We start from the raw sequence: 16,178 nt of genomic DNA on the forward strand, positions 1-16,178 counted from the left end.
GAAGATGGTTGGTCTTTGGGTTCAAAGGAAGTTAGTTTTTTAAGATGGCAACTGTTATTTCAATTTTAACTCTGCCTTTAACATAGTATCCTGCATGCAGTAAGCCCTTAGTACTGACTTGATTGAAGGGTATATTATTACTTTGTTGCATGCTGAACAAGCAACACCAAAGAACAGTGTTAATAATTATAATAATGTTCATTCATCTGCTCCCATGTTTTAAAAGGCAGATTTTAGAACCTCCAGTAGGACTTTTGCCTTCAGAGAAATGGTAGGTAGACTCTGGTAGGAGCCTAATTTCCACATTCACTGAGTAACAGCTGCTGACAGATGACTCTTCCTGTGGTGACCTCATTAGCACCCATGTGTTCAGTTATAACCTGTAACATGTTCATTCCCAGACGCCATATTTCTGGTCTCTCTCCTGGGCTCTAGTCTAATGTCACTAACTGCCTATTAGACAACACACGCATGCTCCAGACACATCTCAAAGTCAATGAGTGACAAGAGAGCTCATTTTCTATTTCTCTAGATATGCTTCTCTTCCAAACTTCTCCTATGTCTGTCAAGGGCACCCACCATCATTCCCCTCCCTAAGTTAGCTACCATGGTGTTCTCTTTGACTCCTCACTCTCCATATATCTAGTCAGTTGATAAATCTCGTTCCTTCCTCCACACTTTTTTCTCATATTAAAGGCAATGAGATAGCACAGTGGACAGAGTTCTGGTCCTGAAATAATAAACCCTGAATTCAAATCCTGTGTAGTCCTGGAAAATCATTTAATATTTCTTAGCCTCGGTTCCCTTCCCTGCAAAATGGGGCTAATAATAGCACCTATCTCACAAAGTCATTGTGGGGATAAAATGAGATAATTGTAGAGCAATTTTGCCAGCACTGAAGCTCTATATAAATGCTAGTCATTTATTATTATTATTATGTCTCCTCTTCCCAACTTACATAGTCACCACTATAATTCAGTTCTTCATCACCTCTTACCTGAATTATTGCAGTTGCCTCTTATTTTGTCTCTGTACCTCTAGTCAATCGGTCAACAAAAATTTATAAAGCACTTATTATATGTCAGGCATTATTATATGTCAGTGCTAAGTGGTAGGGTTACAAAGAATGGCAAAAGATAACCCCTGCCTTTGAAGAATTCAGTCTAATGAAGGAGAACCTCCAATCTTCCCTATTCAATCCATTTTCCACACAGATATCAAAGGGATTTTTCTAAAGTGCAAGTCTGCCTATGTCATCCCCTTATCAATCAACTCTAGTGGCTATCTATTTCTTCTTGGAGCAAATATAAACTCCAGTTTTTGACATGGAAAGCTCTTCACCACATGGCCTTTTTCTCCTTTTCCAGCCTTCTTACTCTCTGTGACTTAACCAAACATACTGATCTCCTTGCAGTTCCTCACATGCAACACTATCCATTTCCTCCATGTTTTTGCACTGATTGTTGCTGTGCTTGGAACATATTTCTTCTTTTTATCTTTTTCTTTTGAATTTCCAATTTCCTTCAAGACTGAGCTCAAGGACCATCTTCTCCAATTCATCTTTTCTGGTCTCCTACCCTCTCTACTCCAGCTTCTAGTATCACTCAAACCCAAGGTTGCCTTGTTTCTGCTTTGCATGTATTTTGTAAATATTATGTTTGAATAGTTTTGTGCCCCTCACCCTATCTCTATTAAAATATATCAACTCTTTGACAGCAGGGATGGGTTTGCTTTTATCTTTTATCATCATTCCTTACACAATACTTGACCCTTAATGTATATTTAATAAATGCTGGTTGTTAATAGCTCATTTTGACTTGGGGCCAACTAGGATCACTGTACTTAGAGCAACTATATATATATATATATATATATATATGCATGTATGTATAAATTAAGCTCCCATGATGTGCCAAGGCACTGAGCTAAGAGCTTTATAATTATTTTGTCACTTGATCCTCATCACAACCTTGGGAGGGACATGTTGTTATTAACTCCATTTTATTTTATTTCATTTTATTTTTGCTGATGCAAAAGTGACTTGTCCAGGGTCACACAGCTAAGAAATGTTAAGTGTCTGAGACTAGATTTGAACTCAAGTCTTCCTGACTTCAGGGATGGTGCTCTGTCCACTGTGCCACCTAGCTGCCCCTATTAACTCCATTTTAAAGATGAGGAAACTGCAGCAAACAGAAATTAAATGACTTGTGCAGAGTCTGAGGGCCAGATTTGAACTCAGGGTGGCTTCCTGACTCTAAGCTCAACACTCTAACCATTGGCCAGTTTAAGGCCTGGCTCTGGCACTTACCATCTGTGTAAGCACAGAGGTGTCAGCTCACCTTTCTGACTCTCATCTTTCCCATGTGTAAAACACATAATAATAATCCCCGCCCTCCCCATTCATAATCTCTGGGGGTAAGTGCTCTACAAGCCTTAAAGAGATAGACAAGTGGGAACTGTCATTATTCATAGCAGCCAGAGTTTGAGAAATATGCCTTGTATGTCACATAAGTGGATAAACTGAAGGGCAGTCAGAGATCAGCCCAAATCATCAGTGTTATAAAGACCGATAAAAACAGTTTATATGTTGGGTGTTCCTAAAACCTTATTATTTTTCAATCCAATGGTATCTGTTGCTCTAATAAATTGAGAATTTATCCATTTTCCATCCTACATTTAATATTAAGATTTATTTATCACTATCCCAAGAAACATTATTCCTTTCTCTAAAGAAAAGATGGCTCATCATCTTTGAGAAATTTTTCTCCTTGAATTCCCTTGAATTATACTTGAGTCTTTGATCCTATTTCTTCTCTCCTCTTTTACAAGCTTCCTTAAGAGTTATTTCCCTTTCTATCTTTCATCTTCAGTCTCTTCTTATCAACCTAAACCACCTACCTACAAACATGTCTAGGTCTTCCCCATCCTTAAAAAAAAAAAAAAGTCTTCATTTGACCCTGCTACTCCTGCAGATAGATAGATAGATAGATAGATAGATAGATAGATAGATAGATCTCCTTTGTACCATCAAACTCTTGGAAAGAATAGTCTAGGCTCTCTGAAAACCCAATCCTATCTTAGTGTCTTGACATTTAGCTTCCAAATACCTAATTAAAACCGCATTCTTCAAAGTACATCAATGATTTCAGAACTGTTAAATCACAGATCAAAAATCACAAACTGTCAATGCTGGAAAGAATCTCAATGACCAGCTAGACCAGAGGCATTGAACAGGCAACCCAGAACACTCCCAAGTTTGGTCAGATGAGGTTAAAAATGCAATTGGGAAACATTACATAAAATAAAAATACAGTAAAACAAGATAATGTTGATATCAGCTTTTTAAATTCACTATGTGACTTGTAGGGATATTTAGGTAATAGACTTAATGGGCTCTGTTTCTACTTGAGTTTGATTAGACCACTGGTCTAATCCAACATGTGTCCCCCCAAAAATCCTTGCAACAGACTTGACTAGTGGTTTCCAAGTCCATCTATTGAAACTGTTTCCAAGGTTTCCAACAATCTCATATTCATAACTTTACAGTATTTTTCAATTCTTTTTTTCTCCCTAACTTTCCAAAGCTACTCATTTGCCAAGTTTTGTTGATTCTATCTTCTCTTTCATCTCCTGTTCTTTATCCTCACCACCCCTAGCTATATATAATATTACATCCTCCTAACTAAGCTTCCTGGGGCAGCTAGTTAGTTCAGTGGATAGTACTGGGCCTGGTATCATGAGTTCAAATCTGATCTTTGACATTTACTAGCTGTATGACCCTGGGTGTCATTGAACTCTGTTTCCCTCGTTTTCCTGATCTGTAAAATGAGCTGGAGAAGGTAAACCACTCCAGTATATCTGAAAAGAAACCCTCAAATGAAAAATTCACATGAACTGATACTGAGTAAAGTAAGCAGAGCCAGGAGAATAATACACATTAATCACAACATCATGTGATGTTCAACTATGATAGACTTAGTTCTTCTCAGCAATATAGTGCCAAGACAATTCTAAAAGATTTGTGATGGAAATGCTATTGACGTTCAGAGAAAGAACTATCTAATTGAAATATACTATTACACACTATTTGTGTAATATTTGACGCATACTATTTTCACTTTTTTATAATTTACTTTTTGTTTTTTCTTTCTCATAGTTTTTCCCTGTTGTTCTGATTCTTCTTTCGCAACATGACCAATAAGGAAATATATTTAACATGATTGTACATGTATGACCTATATCAGATAGCTTGGTGTCTTAAAAAGGAGGGAAGGAAGGAATAGAAGGAGAAAACTGTGGAATTCAAAATCTTACACAAATAAATGTTGATGACAAATATGGAAATATGTTTAAAAGGATTGGACATCTACATCAGATTGCTTGCTATCTTGGGGAGGAAGAAAGTAAAGGATAGAAGGAGAAAAATTTGAAACCCAAAGTCTTTCAGAAATAAATGTTGAAAACTATCTTTACTATATTGGAAAAAAAATAAAATGCTATTAAGTGGACAAAAAGCCATAAGAACAAAGAAAACCCAAATAGTGTCATGAAGGATCAAACATGACTGAAAAAGTGGACAATAAACTGACCTCCCTGCTTCTAAAAACCTATTTTTCTCTAGTTTATTCTCCCTAATCATAGCTACCAAAATAATTTAAGGCAAGTCTTCAGCATCTCTCTTTTGTTTCTAAGAGAAACTATAAGCATTGAAGCCTAAAATTAAGGCTCTCCATAATCTGTTTATAACCTAACTTTCCAGAGTTCTTTCCCCTTCCTCTTCTTTATTCAATCTATATTTCAACCAAACTACATTGTTCCCCAACAAGTAATTTTTAGCCTTATTGTTTTGCCATACCTGGAATACATTCCCTCCTTTCAATCATTTCTCAGAATATTTGGCAGGTGTTATCTTCTACTTGAATTCTTCCCTCAGTTATCCCTAATTTCTTCATCTCTGTTTTCTTTGTACAATGTTTTTTAAGTACCAGTGTGAACTGAGAGCTAGACAGAGACTGGGCCCATTTATATGAAGTGATTCTTCCTAATTTTAGGGAGAGTAATAGAATTTCCTCCACACCTTTACAGAAGAGATGACATGTTAACTCTGAAGATAGACAAGAATGGCAGTGATGTAGGGAAATTGGGGGCTCTATGTATTTTATTGAACTTATATTGAACTTTATGTGCTGGGTTCAAGCATGGACCTTTGCTTTTCTACTGCAATCAGAAGGTCTCAAGGACCTGAGTACATTTTGATGTAGAGAAGGGATAGCCCAGAGACTTTTAGCACCAATCAAGGAGCAACAAGTGTCTCTTGGTGAGACTAGGATAAGGTGGTACTGCTTTCTGATTTGAACATTTTTGTTAATAGAAAAGGACATAAAATGAATTGTTGTGAATGGGAAAAGATAATCACTCAAAATGAAGATGATCCAAATGTGAAGTGTCCTAGCATGTAATTTACATACAAATGCTATGAAAACATCAGAGATGTAACTAGGTAATTCTAATACCTAGAATTGTTTGGGAATTTTAGGTAAATTGAATATCATCAAGTTGTGGTTAATAGAAAAGTGGATTTTGGTTTCTCACTGTAAGGTTGAAGTGAGTCATTTCTCAGAAGAAACCCAGCTTTAGATCAGTAGGCCTGGTTGACAGAAGATCTTTGAGGGTCAAGACTAGATCTCTGAACAGATGCAAGAGGAATCCTCAACACTAGAGCACAACAAGACCTAAGATCTTATACTGTCAATTACTTCTTGGAAAACCTGATTGAAGGAGAAGCTTTGCCTCTAGGCAGAGCTGATTGAAGAAAGATCTACTTTTGCCTTTCCCTACTGTGGCTCAAAAGAGAAAATCCTTCATAATCCAACCAGGAAGCAGACTTGGAAGAGGGCTGGAGTCTTCTGCCTGAGATTTTTGTTTTACTGAGTATAGAACTGGCTCAGCAGGACCGAAGAGGAGTGTCCTGAGGTAGCCAACAGAGCAGGGCACAGAAGCTCAGCAAAGGAATGTCCCCGTCCATCAGTGAATGGTTGTGCAAACTGTTCCTGAGGGCACCAGGACACCACGGTACCAAGGTTTGAGCAGCTCAGAATTAAGTCCTTCCAGGAATGTGTGGTCCCTATGTGCTGTGGTTTTCTAAGTTTGTATGTACTTCCCACTGTGTATATTAGTGGAAGAGCTTTTCCCCAAGTTCATTGGTGGAATGTTATGAATTGATTATTCTCATTTTGTAAATTTAGTTTTGTAAATATTTGGGATTAATGTTGTCATGTAGGATGATTTGTTAAATGGAAAATATTCCACTGGAGGCTCAAAAGCTATAATTGCAAGCAAAAATTTATAGTTCCTTCTACACTAGAGTTCTCTCCTGAAGCCTCAAAGTGAGTTGTAGTGGTATGACCATCTCCCCATGCAAACCCCCAACTTGCAGTGTCAGTAGAGGAAAGGTAAACAAACCAAGCTAAAGAAAAGAGTGGGGATAGTGAGGCTCTGGGTCTCATACCCATGCCATGCTCACACTAGCTTGGGTTCCCCTTGTATTTTTCTGAGAAAAGAGACTCACTCTTTTTATCTTTCTTCATCTATTTTTATTTTTCCATACCTGAAAAGGACAAGGGACAGAAGGAGGAAAGAAAGAATGAAAGTCCAACAGCAAATAGGCAATATTCAATTTCCTCATACTCTTCAAACAGTTTCTAGCTATTAGTATTATACAGCTAACCATTTCTAAAGTTCTCATATCACTTATTTCAGCTGCAGAATGAGCATGCTGATTATCATTTCTTTAAATTCCTATTTTGGGTTCCTTGCTACACATTTGAACTTGAATAAAAAGTAGATAGTTCATCCTTCATGGAGATAGGAGATCCATATGTTTGCAAAGTGCATGTTTTTGGACTTTTTCAAAATATTGATATATTATGTTGATTTTTTTTTTTTTGGTCTTAAAAATACTATAGTTATATGGTGTGGTTCTGGGAGGGAGATAGAGAAGGATATTGTAGAAAGCTATGATAATATAAAAAACCCAAAAAAGAATGTCAATAAAAGTTTTTTTTTTTTAATCAAATAAAATAGCTGGTAAGTATGTGCTATACTGAGAAACTGGAAAGGAAGACAAACTTGGAAGAGAAAGATTTGAATTATTGAGATTTTGTAAGTCAGATTTGTATTTTGCCAATGAAAAATAGCTGCAGGTTTGGAGATTCCCATTTAATAGCGATAAGAACTTATTTAATTAGTTTTTAATGATTTTTGAGCAAATAAAGAAAAATATTTGTGATGATATCTTTAGTAAATATAAGCTGGTATAGATATGGAGGTGGGAAAGCAGGTTGACCTAGACAGCCATTTTCTCCTTTCTCCCTGAAAGGCTGTATTCAATGCATGTAAAAGGAAAACCTAGAGTGGAAGTGACTTTCCACAACCTTTAGACTTGGGCCCAGACTCAGGGGATTTGACAGCCAGGCCTTCCTTGCTTGCCAGTGCCACCTAATGGTTCCCCTTGTATTATATTTATGTGTATACATCTTGGATCCTACCAGAAGAATTACTCCCTTGAGACCCAGAATGTTTTTATTGTGTCTTCATATACTCAATGACTACAAGTTGTAGAATACGAAAGGTCTGAAGATTTCAAATTTAGGCTCACCCAAAGGATGACCGAGAAACAGGTGGTAGAATTGTGGAAGCCATGATACATTGCCAGTCAAGAATTGCTCAAGACAAGAGGTTTAAAGGGCATTTCAGAGAGTTTAGGTTGGAAAAAGAGATGGGTTTTTGATGTAAAGAAATACAAGAATAACCAATGAATTGCCATTAGGCTCCAGTATTATTCCCACCATAGCAATAGAACTAGACGAAGGACCTCTTCTCCCTGACACAATCCCTTCAGGACCTGGAAGTGCTCAAAACAACAAAGCATCTTTGGGCTACAATTTTCTTTTCTGGAGAGATTACCAACACTGATGAGATGAAGGCTACATCATGCCTAGAGTAGTGGTGTCTTCCGTATACTTAATTAATAGTTATTGAATTGACTAGAGTTCACTTTAGAAAATTGTTAGAGTTTTAATCATTTCTTACAAAGTGTTTCTTCTGTCCAAGATTATTGCAAGTTCCAATAAGAGTTCTTTCTATTTGTGTGATATTTGTTCAGCATGCTTTTTTTTATGGCTGCAGTATTCTTCATTTTTGTCCTATTTATCTCCTGAATATTAAAGATTGCAGATGACCCTAATACAATGATGCATCTCCTTCTGGTTTGTAGCTTGTTGAAAGACTGTTCTTTTTCAGCTAAATTGTCACACTGGAGGGAAGCTAGGTGGCGCAGGGGATAGAGCACCTGCCCTGAAGTCAGGAGGACCTGAGTTCAAATGTGACCTCACGCATTTAATTCTTCCTAGCTGTGTGATCCAGGGCAAGTCACTTAACCCCAATTGCCTCAGTCAAAAAAAAAAAAAAATTGTCATACTAGTATGTTCTTTTGGCTCTGTTCATTTTACTTTGCATCAGTTCATATGAATTTGCCCATACTTCTCTGAATTGTTTATTGATCATTTTTGTTGCCCAATCATATTCAATTACATTCACATATTACTTTTTAAAAGCCATTTCACAACTGATGAAGAACATGTTTTTTCAGTTCTTTGCCACTATAGTGTTGCTAGAAATATTTGTTTTATATTGGTTCATCATTTCTATTTCTTACCTACTTGGAGTACATATATAATAGTGTGATCATGGGATCAAATGTAATGGATAATGTTGTCACTCCTGGCCCAGGATTTATTTACTGAAGAACAAAGACTTCACTTATACATCATTTGGGGATCTGAGACACAAACAGATGCCTGAGGTTTCTGAGGAATTTCTTGTGACTGCTTTGAAATCCTTCTTTGTTGTGTCTGTCCCTCTCCTTAGAATAATCATTTCTTATCTTTTCCATTTGAAACTTTGAATTATTACTAAATTCCTCTAACTTGCTCCTTTGGAGTAGAAACAGCTTGTGTCTACAGGGTTAGGATGGATGAGGACAGAATAAAGAGAATGCAAATTTTCCTTGATTTACGGTTTATTCCTAGGAGGAAGAAATATGTAGTTGTCTTAGATCATCTGTAATCTTAGATATTTAGAAGAAAATAAGCAAATAGGAAAGACTATTTTATCTATTAGAATCATCATAAGGAGGGAAACTGGGACCAACAAACAAGGTCAAAAGCCTTCCTTACTTCTTAATGCAGGATTGATGAGAACAGGCCTCAGTGACAAGCCTACCCATCTACTTGTGACTAGAAGGACAAAACAATTTAGTATCTAGCTCTTTCACCCTAGACTGAGGTAGCATGTGAATAAGCAAAATTCCTTTAAATCATTTTGGTGAAATAAAAAGGCCCATTTAGGCTCTCTGGATAAGGCCTGATTCTTGTTTCTTTCCACAGATGGAACCCTGAGACTAGCAGGTGGGAAGGGCAGTCATGAGGGACGGCTGGAAGTACATTACCATGGACGGTGGGGTACCATCTGTGATGATGGGTGGACAGAGAAGAACAGCCAGGTGGCTTGTCGGCAGCTGGGATTTAAGTAAGAGTTCTTACTGTTGAATGAAACTGGTGACCATCATGTATTAGCTGCTGAAATTCCCAACCTTTCATTATAGCATGTCTACTCTAAGTTATCTCATTGGTAGTAAGAAAACATATGCATCCCAAACCAGAGCATTGAGTTTGGAAGAAAAGCACTGGGTTCAAATTCTGAGTTCCCCTGCTCCTTACTACCTATGTAATCTTGGGCAAGTCACTTTTGTCCCTAGGCTTTACCTTTATTTTCTATGTAAAATAAGGCTCTTGGACTAAATGATCTGTAAGGAGGAACCTTCTCTCTCATCCTAGGACAAAAAGTGGAGCAAGAAAACAAGCATATTTATAGAGAGAACATTTTTCCCTTTCTTTTGTCTTCTTCTTTCTCCCCTCCCCCCTCAACACCACTGATCATAAGAAGACTTACTTAATCTCTGGGACCTGGGCCACATTAATACAAATTGTTGGCTTTTCAAGTAACTTCTGGAGTTGCTAACATGACTGGCAGAGATTATTCTAAAAGAGCATCTCCTGTGGCTGGTTCTTTCCACTAAAGGAAGTCCTGACATCACAGGGTTAGAGCTAGAGAAGAAGGCAGAATTCATATTTGACTATACATTGGTCTCAGAATTGGATGATGATGGATACTTTTGGTTCAGGAAAACAACTCTCCTTGTCATAAAAGTGACCTTCAGAATTTCCCCTTAGGTTCCCAGTCTGGAAGTCTGAAAGCCATCAGTCATGCTTCTATGGAAAAATGCTTCATGACTCACACATACTAAATTCCTAAATGGGATGCAAACTTTTGGGTGATTTTTGTCTCTTGCTTTTCTGTATCTCCCTGCCTCACGCTTGAAAGATAAATTAGATAAAAATATGTTTTCAAAGACAATCATATAAAATGTTATTTCCATAATTGTGCTCAAATCAGTAGCTCATTAAATACTTTTTCAGTCATGTCCAACTCTTCATGACTCCATTTGTGGTTTTCTTGGCAGAGATCCTGGAGAGGTTTTTCCATTTCCTTTTCAACTTCATTTTACAGATGAGGAAACTGAGGCAAACAGGGTGAAGTGACTTATTCATGATCACATTGCTAGTAAGTGTCTGAGGCCAGATTTAAATTTAGGGAGATAAGTCTTTCTGATTCCTTTAAATAAAAGGATCTAAATCTGAAACACATTAAATGTGTTAAACATTATCACTACATAGATTTCAGTTTTTAAAGCCACTTAACTTGGGCACACCCTGAGCAATGGACACAATTTTTCAAGCAGAACCATGACAATCAGACCCATATCTTTTTTTTTTACCTTCTATTCAAAGCCTTTCCTGAGTCCCCTTCTTCTCAGATCTTGGGACTTGACCAGCTGTTTTGACCCTAGTCTTTCCACTGGACTCCAGTGATTCAGGAGGAGAGGTTGAGGCTGAGCTTTGCCTCACAAATCCAATTCACCCTCTAGTTGACACCCTTCTGAGGGGTTCTCTTTGGGAATGAAGGACAAATAACACATTGTATTTAACTACTTCAAATTTTTTTGCATATATTCTCCTTACATTTAATCTTCATTTACTTATAGGTTATAGTCTTCTCTCTGTCCCCTTTAAAAAATGTAGACTAGTGTAAGTAGGGATTTTTTCATTCTTTATAGTTGTATCTCCAATTTCTAGAGTTGTATCTGGAGCATAAAAAGTGATTAATAAGTGCTCCTTTTTGCATTAAATGTTGTCTACTTGCGTTATCTCTTAGCAGAAAAAGAAAAGGAATTTTTTTTAAAGCTCTAGTGGTTCTTTCTAAATCTGTTCACCTTAGAGAAACAGAGTGGTACAGTTGTTAAAGGACCAGGCTTGGAATCAAGAAGTACAAGATTTTAATCCTTCCTCAGACACTTTCTAGCTGTGTGATCATCACAAATTCATTTAACAAATTCATAAATCTCTTACTCTGTTTCTTCATCTATAATTTTGGGAATGATAATGTCTTTCATAGTTATTCCTTTATAATAGTATCTTTTTATTTTTCAAAATATATGCAAAGAGTTTTTAACATTCACCCTTGCAAAACTTGCATTCCAAATTTTTCTCCCTCCTTCCAAACCTTCCTTAGATAGCAAATAATCCAATAGAAGTTAAACATTAACAATTCTTCTAAACATATTTCCACATTTATCACACAAGAAAAACAGATTTGGAAAGAGCCACCAGTGTTTTAAAAAATTATTGTGTAATAACAACAAAAGTGGAAATATATCATGATCCACATTCAGTCCCCTAGTTCTCTCTTTGGTTCTCTCCATCACAAGTCTTTGGGAATCTACTTGAGTCACCATATTGCTGAAAAGAGCCAAGTCTATTACAGTTGATCATCACATAATCTTCTTGTTGCTGTGTACAATGTTCTCTTGGTTCTACTCATTTCATTTAGCATTAGTTCCAGAAGTATCTCTAGGCTTTTCTGAAATCATCCTACTAATAGTTTCTTATAAAGAAATAATATTCCATTACATTCACATACTTATTCAATCATTCCCTAACTGTAGCATTCACTACAAAAAGGGCTACTGCAAACATTTTTTGTATGGGTCCTTTATCCCCTTTTTATGATCTCTGAGGGATACAGATTCAGTAGAGACACTTCTGGATTAAAGGAAAAAGACAGTTTGATAGTCCTTTGGGCATAGTTTCAAATTGCTTTTCAGAATGGTTGGATCAGTTCATACCATGTCCCAGTTTTCCCACTTCCCCTCCAACATTTATCATTATATTTTCCTATCATTTTAGCAAATCTTAGAGGTGTAAAGTGGTACCTCAGAGTTGTCTTAATTTTCACTTATCTCATCAATAGTTATTTAGAGCATTTTTTCATGACTACAATTGGCTTTATTTTCCTCATCTGAAAATCGTTCATATCCTATGACCACTTGTCAACTAGAGAATGACTTGTATTCTTATAAATTTGAGTCAATTCTCTACATATTTTAGAAATGAAACCTTTATGAAAACCCTTAGATGTAAAAACTTTCTCAGTTTTCTGCTTCCCTTCTAATTTTGGCTGCATTGGTTTTGTTTGTACAAAAGCTTTTTAATTTAATATAATCAAAATTATCCATTTTGTATTTCATAATGTTCCCCAGTTCGTTGACCATAAATTCCTTCCTTCTCCACAGATCTGAGATTTCATAGATCATTTTACATGATCATTGTGGGAATCAGATAAAATAATAGCTATGAATGCTTTGGAAACTACAAATCACTATGGGAACAAGAGTTGTTGTTTTCTTTGTTAAAAATGCCACAGAATGATCAATAGGAGTTCCTTACTTCTCATTTATCCCACTATCTGGAACAGGACCATTTTGGAAGGCAGGTCAACAACAGCTGTTCTCATTCCCTTGAGTCACATGCCTTTTTCCTTATCAGAGATTTCATAAGAGGCAGATGATTTTTTCCAATTCAAACCAAAAGACCTAAATCCTAAAAATTGTTGATTTTTCTTTTTAATGATGAGAGGAAAGTAAAGACAGATAAAGATCAACAATATAGTACGACCAAAAAAAAAAAAAAAAAGGTTATCTAAGGTGATCATAAAAGGAAATGAGCCCTGCCATCTCCACTGAGAATTATCTAACTAATTCTTGATAATTTAGGAAATAGATTACTCTAAAACATACATTTTAGAAAATGGGGAGCAATTTTTAGCCTTGATTGAAAATGCCTGTTTATTATTCCCATAAGAGATGATAGTCATTCTAACATAACATTATTCACTTCATGGCTGCAGTGACATGGGAAGTAGGAAGATGGAAAGTAGCTAGTCTGATCCATATGGAACAGTTTAGATACAAGTGCAGAATAATCTAAAAACATTGCAATGGTAATACTATTAATAGCAATAGTTTCTTTTTATATAACTCCTATAGGTTTTCAAGGTTTTCTTATTTATTATTTATCTTATTAAATAATTATTCTCACTGGCTCTTATCTCATTTGATAACTATAATTGCTAACAGAGTAGAAATCTGTCAGCATGATGAATCAATATTTACAAACTAATTTGAGATTTATCTCTTATTCTTTTATGTTTTTCTGGTAGATGTTGGATAGATGTTGTCTAAACTTGAGAAAGAAAAAAGGGATTTTGCACAAAGTGCCTAATCCATCCCTACAGTAGTTGCACATTGTTGATAGTAGATTGTATGATACTCTGAGAAGTTTCTTCCTTTTAGATTTGTTTCCTGATTGGAAGAGGAAGAGGATAAATATTTAACCCATCTGAGTAACATAAAATTGAATTGATGCTCATTAAAGCTTGGGCTTCACAAGAGGAAACAGATATAAAAACGGTCTTTTTTTCCCTGAGGCTGGGGTTAAGTGACTTGCCCAGAGTCACACAGCTAGGAAATGTTAAGTGTCTGAGACCAGATTTGAACTCAGATCCTCCTGAATTCAGGACTGATGCTCTATCTACTTTGCCACTTAGCTGCCCCCCCCCCTAAAAACAGTCTTTATTTTCTAATCTCAGGTATGGCAAACAAGCCTCCAATCGTCATTTTGAAGAAAGCCTGGGACCTATCTGGTTGGATGAGGTCAGCTGTTCAGGAAAGGAGACAACTTTCCTTCAGTGTTCCAGAGGAAAGTGGGGAGAGCATGACTGTAATCACCAAGAAGACATTCATATTATTTGCCAGCCAGACAACGATGTGCACAAATTCTCTCTGGGTATGTTAGCTTTTTTTCCCCTCTGACCTTCAATTTTTCTTTGTATTGAACTTCAATGAGTTCCTCTTACTTTCAGCGTAATCACATTACAACTACAGTGGCTCATGTTAAGGACTCTCTCCTGCAGAGTAAGGATTATAAATCCTGGCACTAGGGCTAAGTACCACTAAAAAGAATTCACTTTTTAAAAAACTTAATTTTATTGTTTTCTAAATAATAAGCATTTATTTTCTCTTCCCCCACAATTAAAAAAGAAAGAAAAAACTCTTGTAACAAGTTTACATAGTCAATTAAAATATATTCCCATATTGTCCATCTCCAAAGAATGTGTCTCATTCTGCATATTGGTTGATCACCTTGGTCAGGCGGTGAGGTAACCTTCTTCATCATCTCCTGGAATCATGGCTGGTCTTTGCATTAGCCAGAGTTCTAAAGTCTTTCAAAATTGCTCATTTTTGGTGTTATTATAGTTTAAATTGCTTCCCTCTGCATTATCTCATACAAGTTTTCCTAGTTTTCTGTAAAACTGCCTCCTTAATTACTTCTTACAACACAATAATCTTCCATCACATTTATGTACTTTAATTTGTTTTGTCAGCAATTCATTTTTTATTTATTATAGCTTTTTATTTGTAAGATATAAGCGTGGGTAATTTTTCAGCATTGACCCTTGCAAAACCTTCTGTTCTAACTTTTCTCCTCCTTCCCCCCCACCCCCTCCCCTAGATGGCAAGTTGACCAATACCTGTTAAATATGTTAAAGTATATGTTAAATACTATATATATATATATATATATATATATATATATATGTATGTACATATATATATATACATATACATACAGTTATTTTGCTGCACAAGAAAAATCAGACTTAGAAATAAGGTAAAATTAACCTGAGAAGGAAATCAAAAATGCAAGCAGACAACAACAGAGGAAGTGGAAATGCTATGATGTGTTTCACATTCATTTCCCAGAGTTCTTTTGCTGGGTATAGCTGGTTCTCTTCATTATTGAACAAATGGAACTGATTTGGTTCATCTCATTGTTGGCCATGTCCATCAGAATTGATCATCATATAGTATTGTTGTTGCCAAGTATAATCATCTCCTGGTTCTGCTTATTTCACTTAGCATCAGTTCATGTAAGTCTCTCCAAGCCTTTCTGAAATCATCCTGCTGATCATTTCTTACATGCATAGACAACATTTTTACAAAATAAATAATAATCATTTTAGAGAGGAGGGGAAAGAATTGACTCTATATATTTTGTAAATGAGGCCTTTTTCAGGACTGTAAAAATGTTTTCCCAGTTTAAGCAATTCATTTTTTAAAGACAAATTCCATTGCAGCAAGATAGAGATCTTGAACCTCAGGATAGAAGGTTCTGTGAAAGTTAAGACACAGCTCCAAGATAAAGCTTTTGATGTCTCAATCCATCAATCAATCAATAGTATTTAATAAAACCCAATTATAAGATGTCAGGCATTCTACTAAGAGCTATGTCATACATAAAAGAGAGTCCCTGATATCAAAGGAGATATAAAGGGAGAAAACAGATACAATTACATGCATAGACAACATTTTTACAAAATAAATAATAATCATTTTAGAGAGGAGGGGAAAGCATTACATGTTGATAAGCCCAAGAAAAGCTTCCCATTGAAAGAAGGCAGATCTAAAACTATTTGAGCATTGTGGAGATAGAAACAGCAAGACTTGGCAAATATCTGACTATTATGGAGTGAGTAGTTGAGATTTCTTCTACCATTGTGACTGACACTGTTAATATAGTGAGTGGGTTGTTCTTGTGGTTTAACAGGCAATTTTTCTGATGCAACTTTAGTACAGCAACCTTCCTCACCATTCTCTGTAT

General features: G+C 36.1%; 1 protein-coding gene across 1 annotated transcript in view; it reads left to right on the top strand.

Annotated features, from left to right (window-relative positions):
- PRSS12 (serine protease 12) overlaps positions 1-16,178 on the top strand; it is a 95,560-nt gene that overhangs the window by 41,698 nt on the left and 37,684 nt on the right. The window contains exons 6-7 of the mRNA XM_074275240.1: positions 9,447-9,588; positions 14,107-14,303. Coding sequence (XP_074131341.1) covers positions 9,447-9,588; positions 14,107-14,303 — 339 coding nt within the window. The remainder of the gene's footprint in view (positions 1-9,446; positions 9,589-14,106; positions 14,304-16,178) is intronic.

Source organism: Sminthopsis crassicaudata, chromosome 6 (assembly GCF_048593235.1).
Source record: "Sminthopsis crassicaudata isolate SCR6 chromosome 6, ASM4859323v1, whole genome shotgun sequence".
NCBI classification, from domain to species: domain Eukaryota; kingdom Metazoa; phylum Chordata; class Mammalia; order Dasyuromorphia; family Dasyuridae; genus Sminthopsis; species Sminthopsis crassicaudata.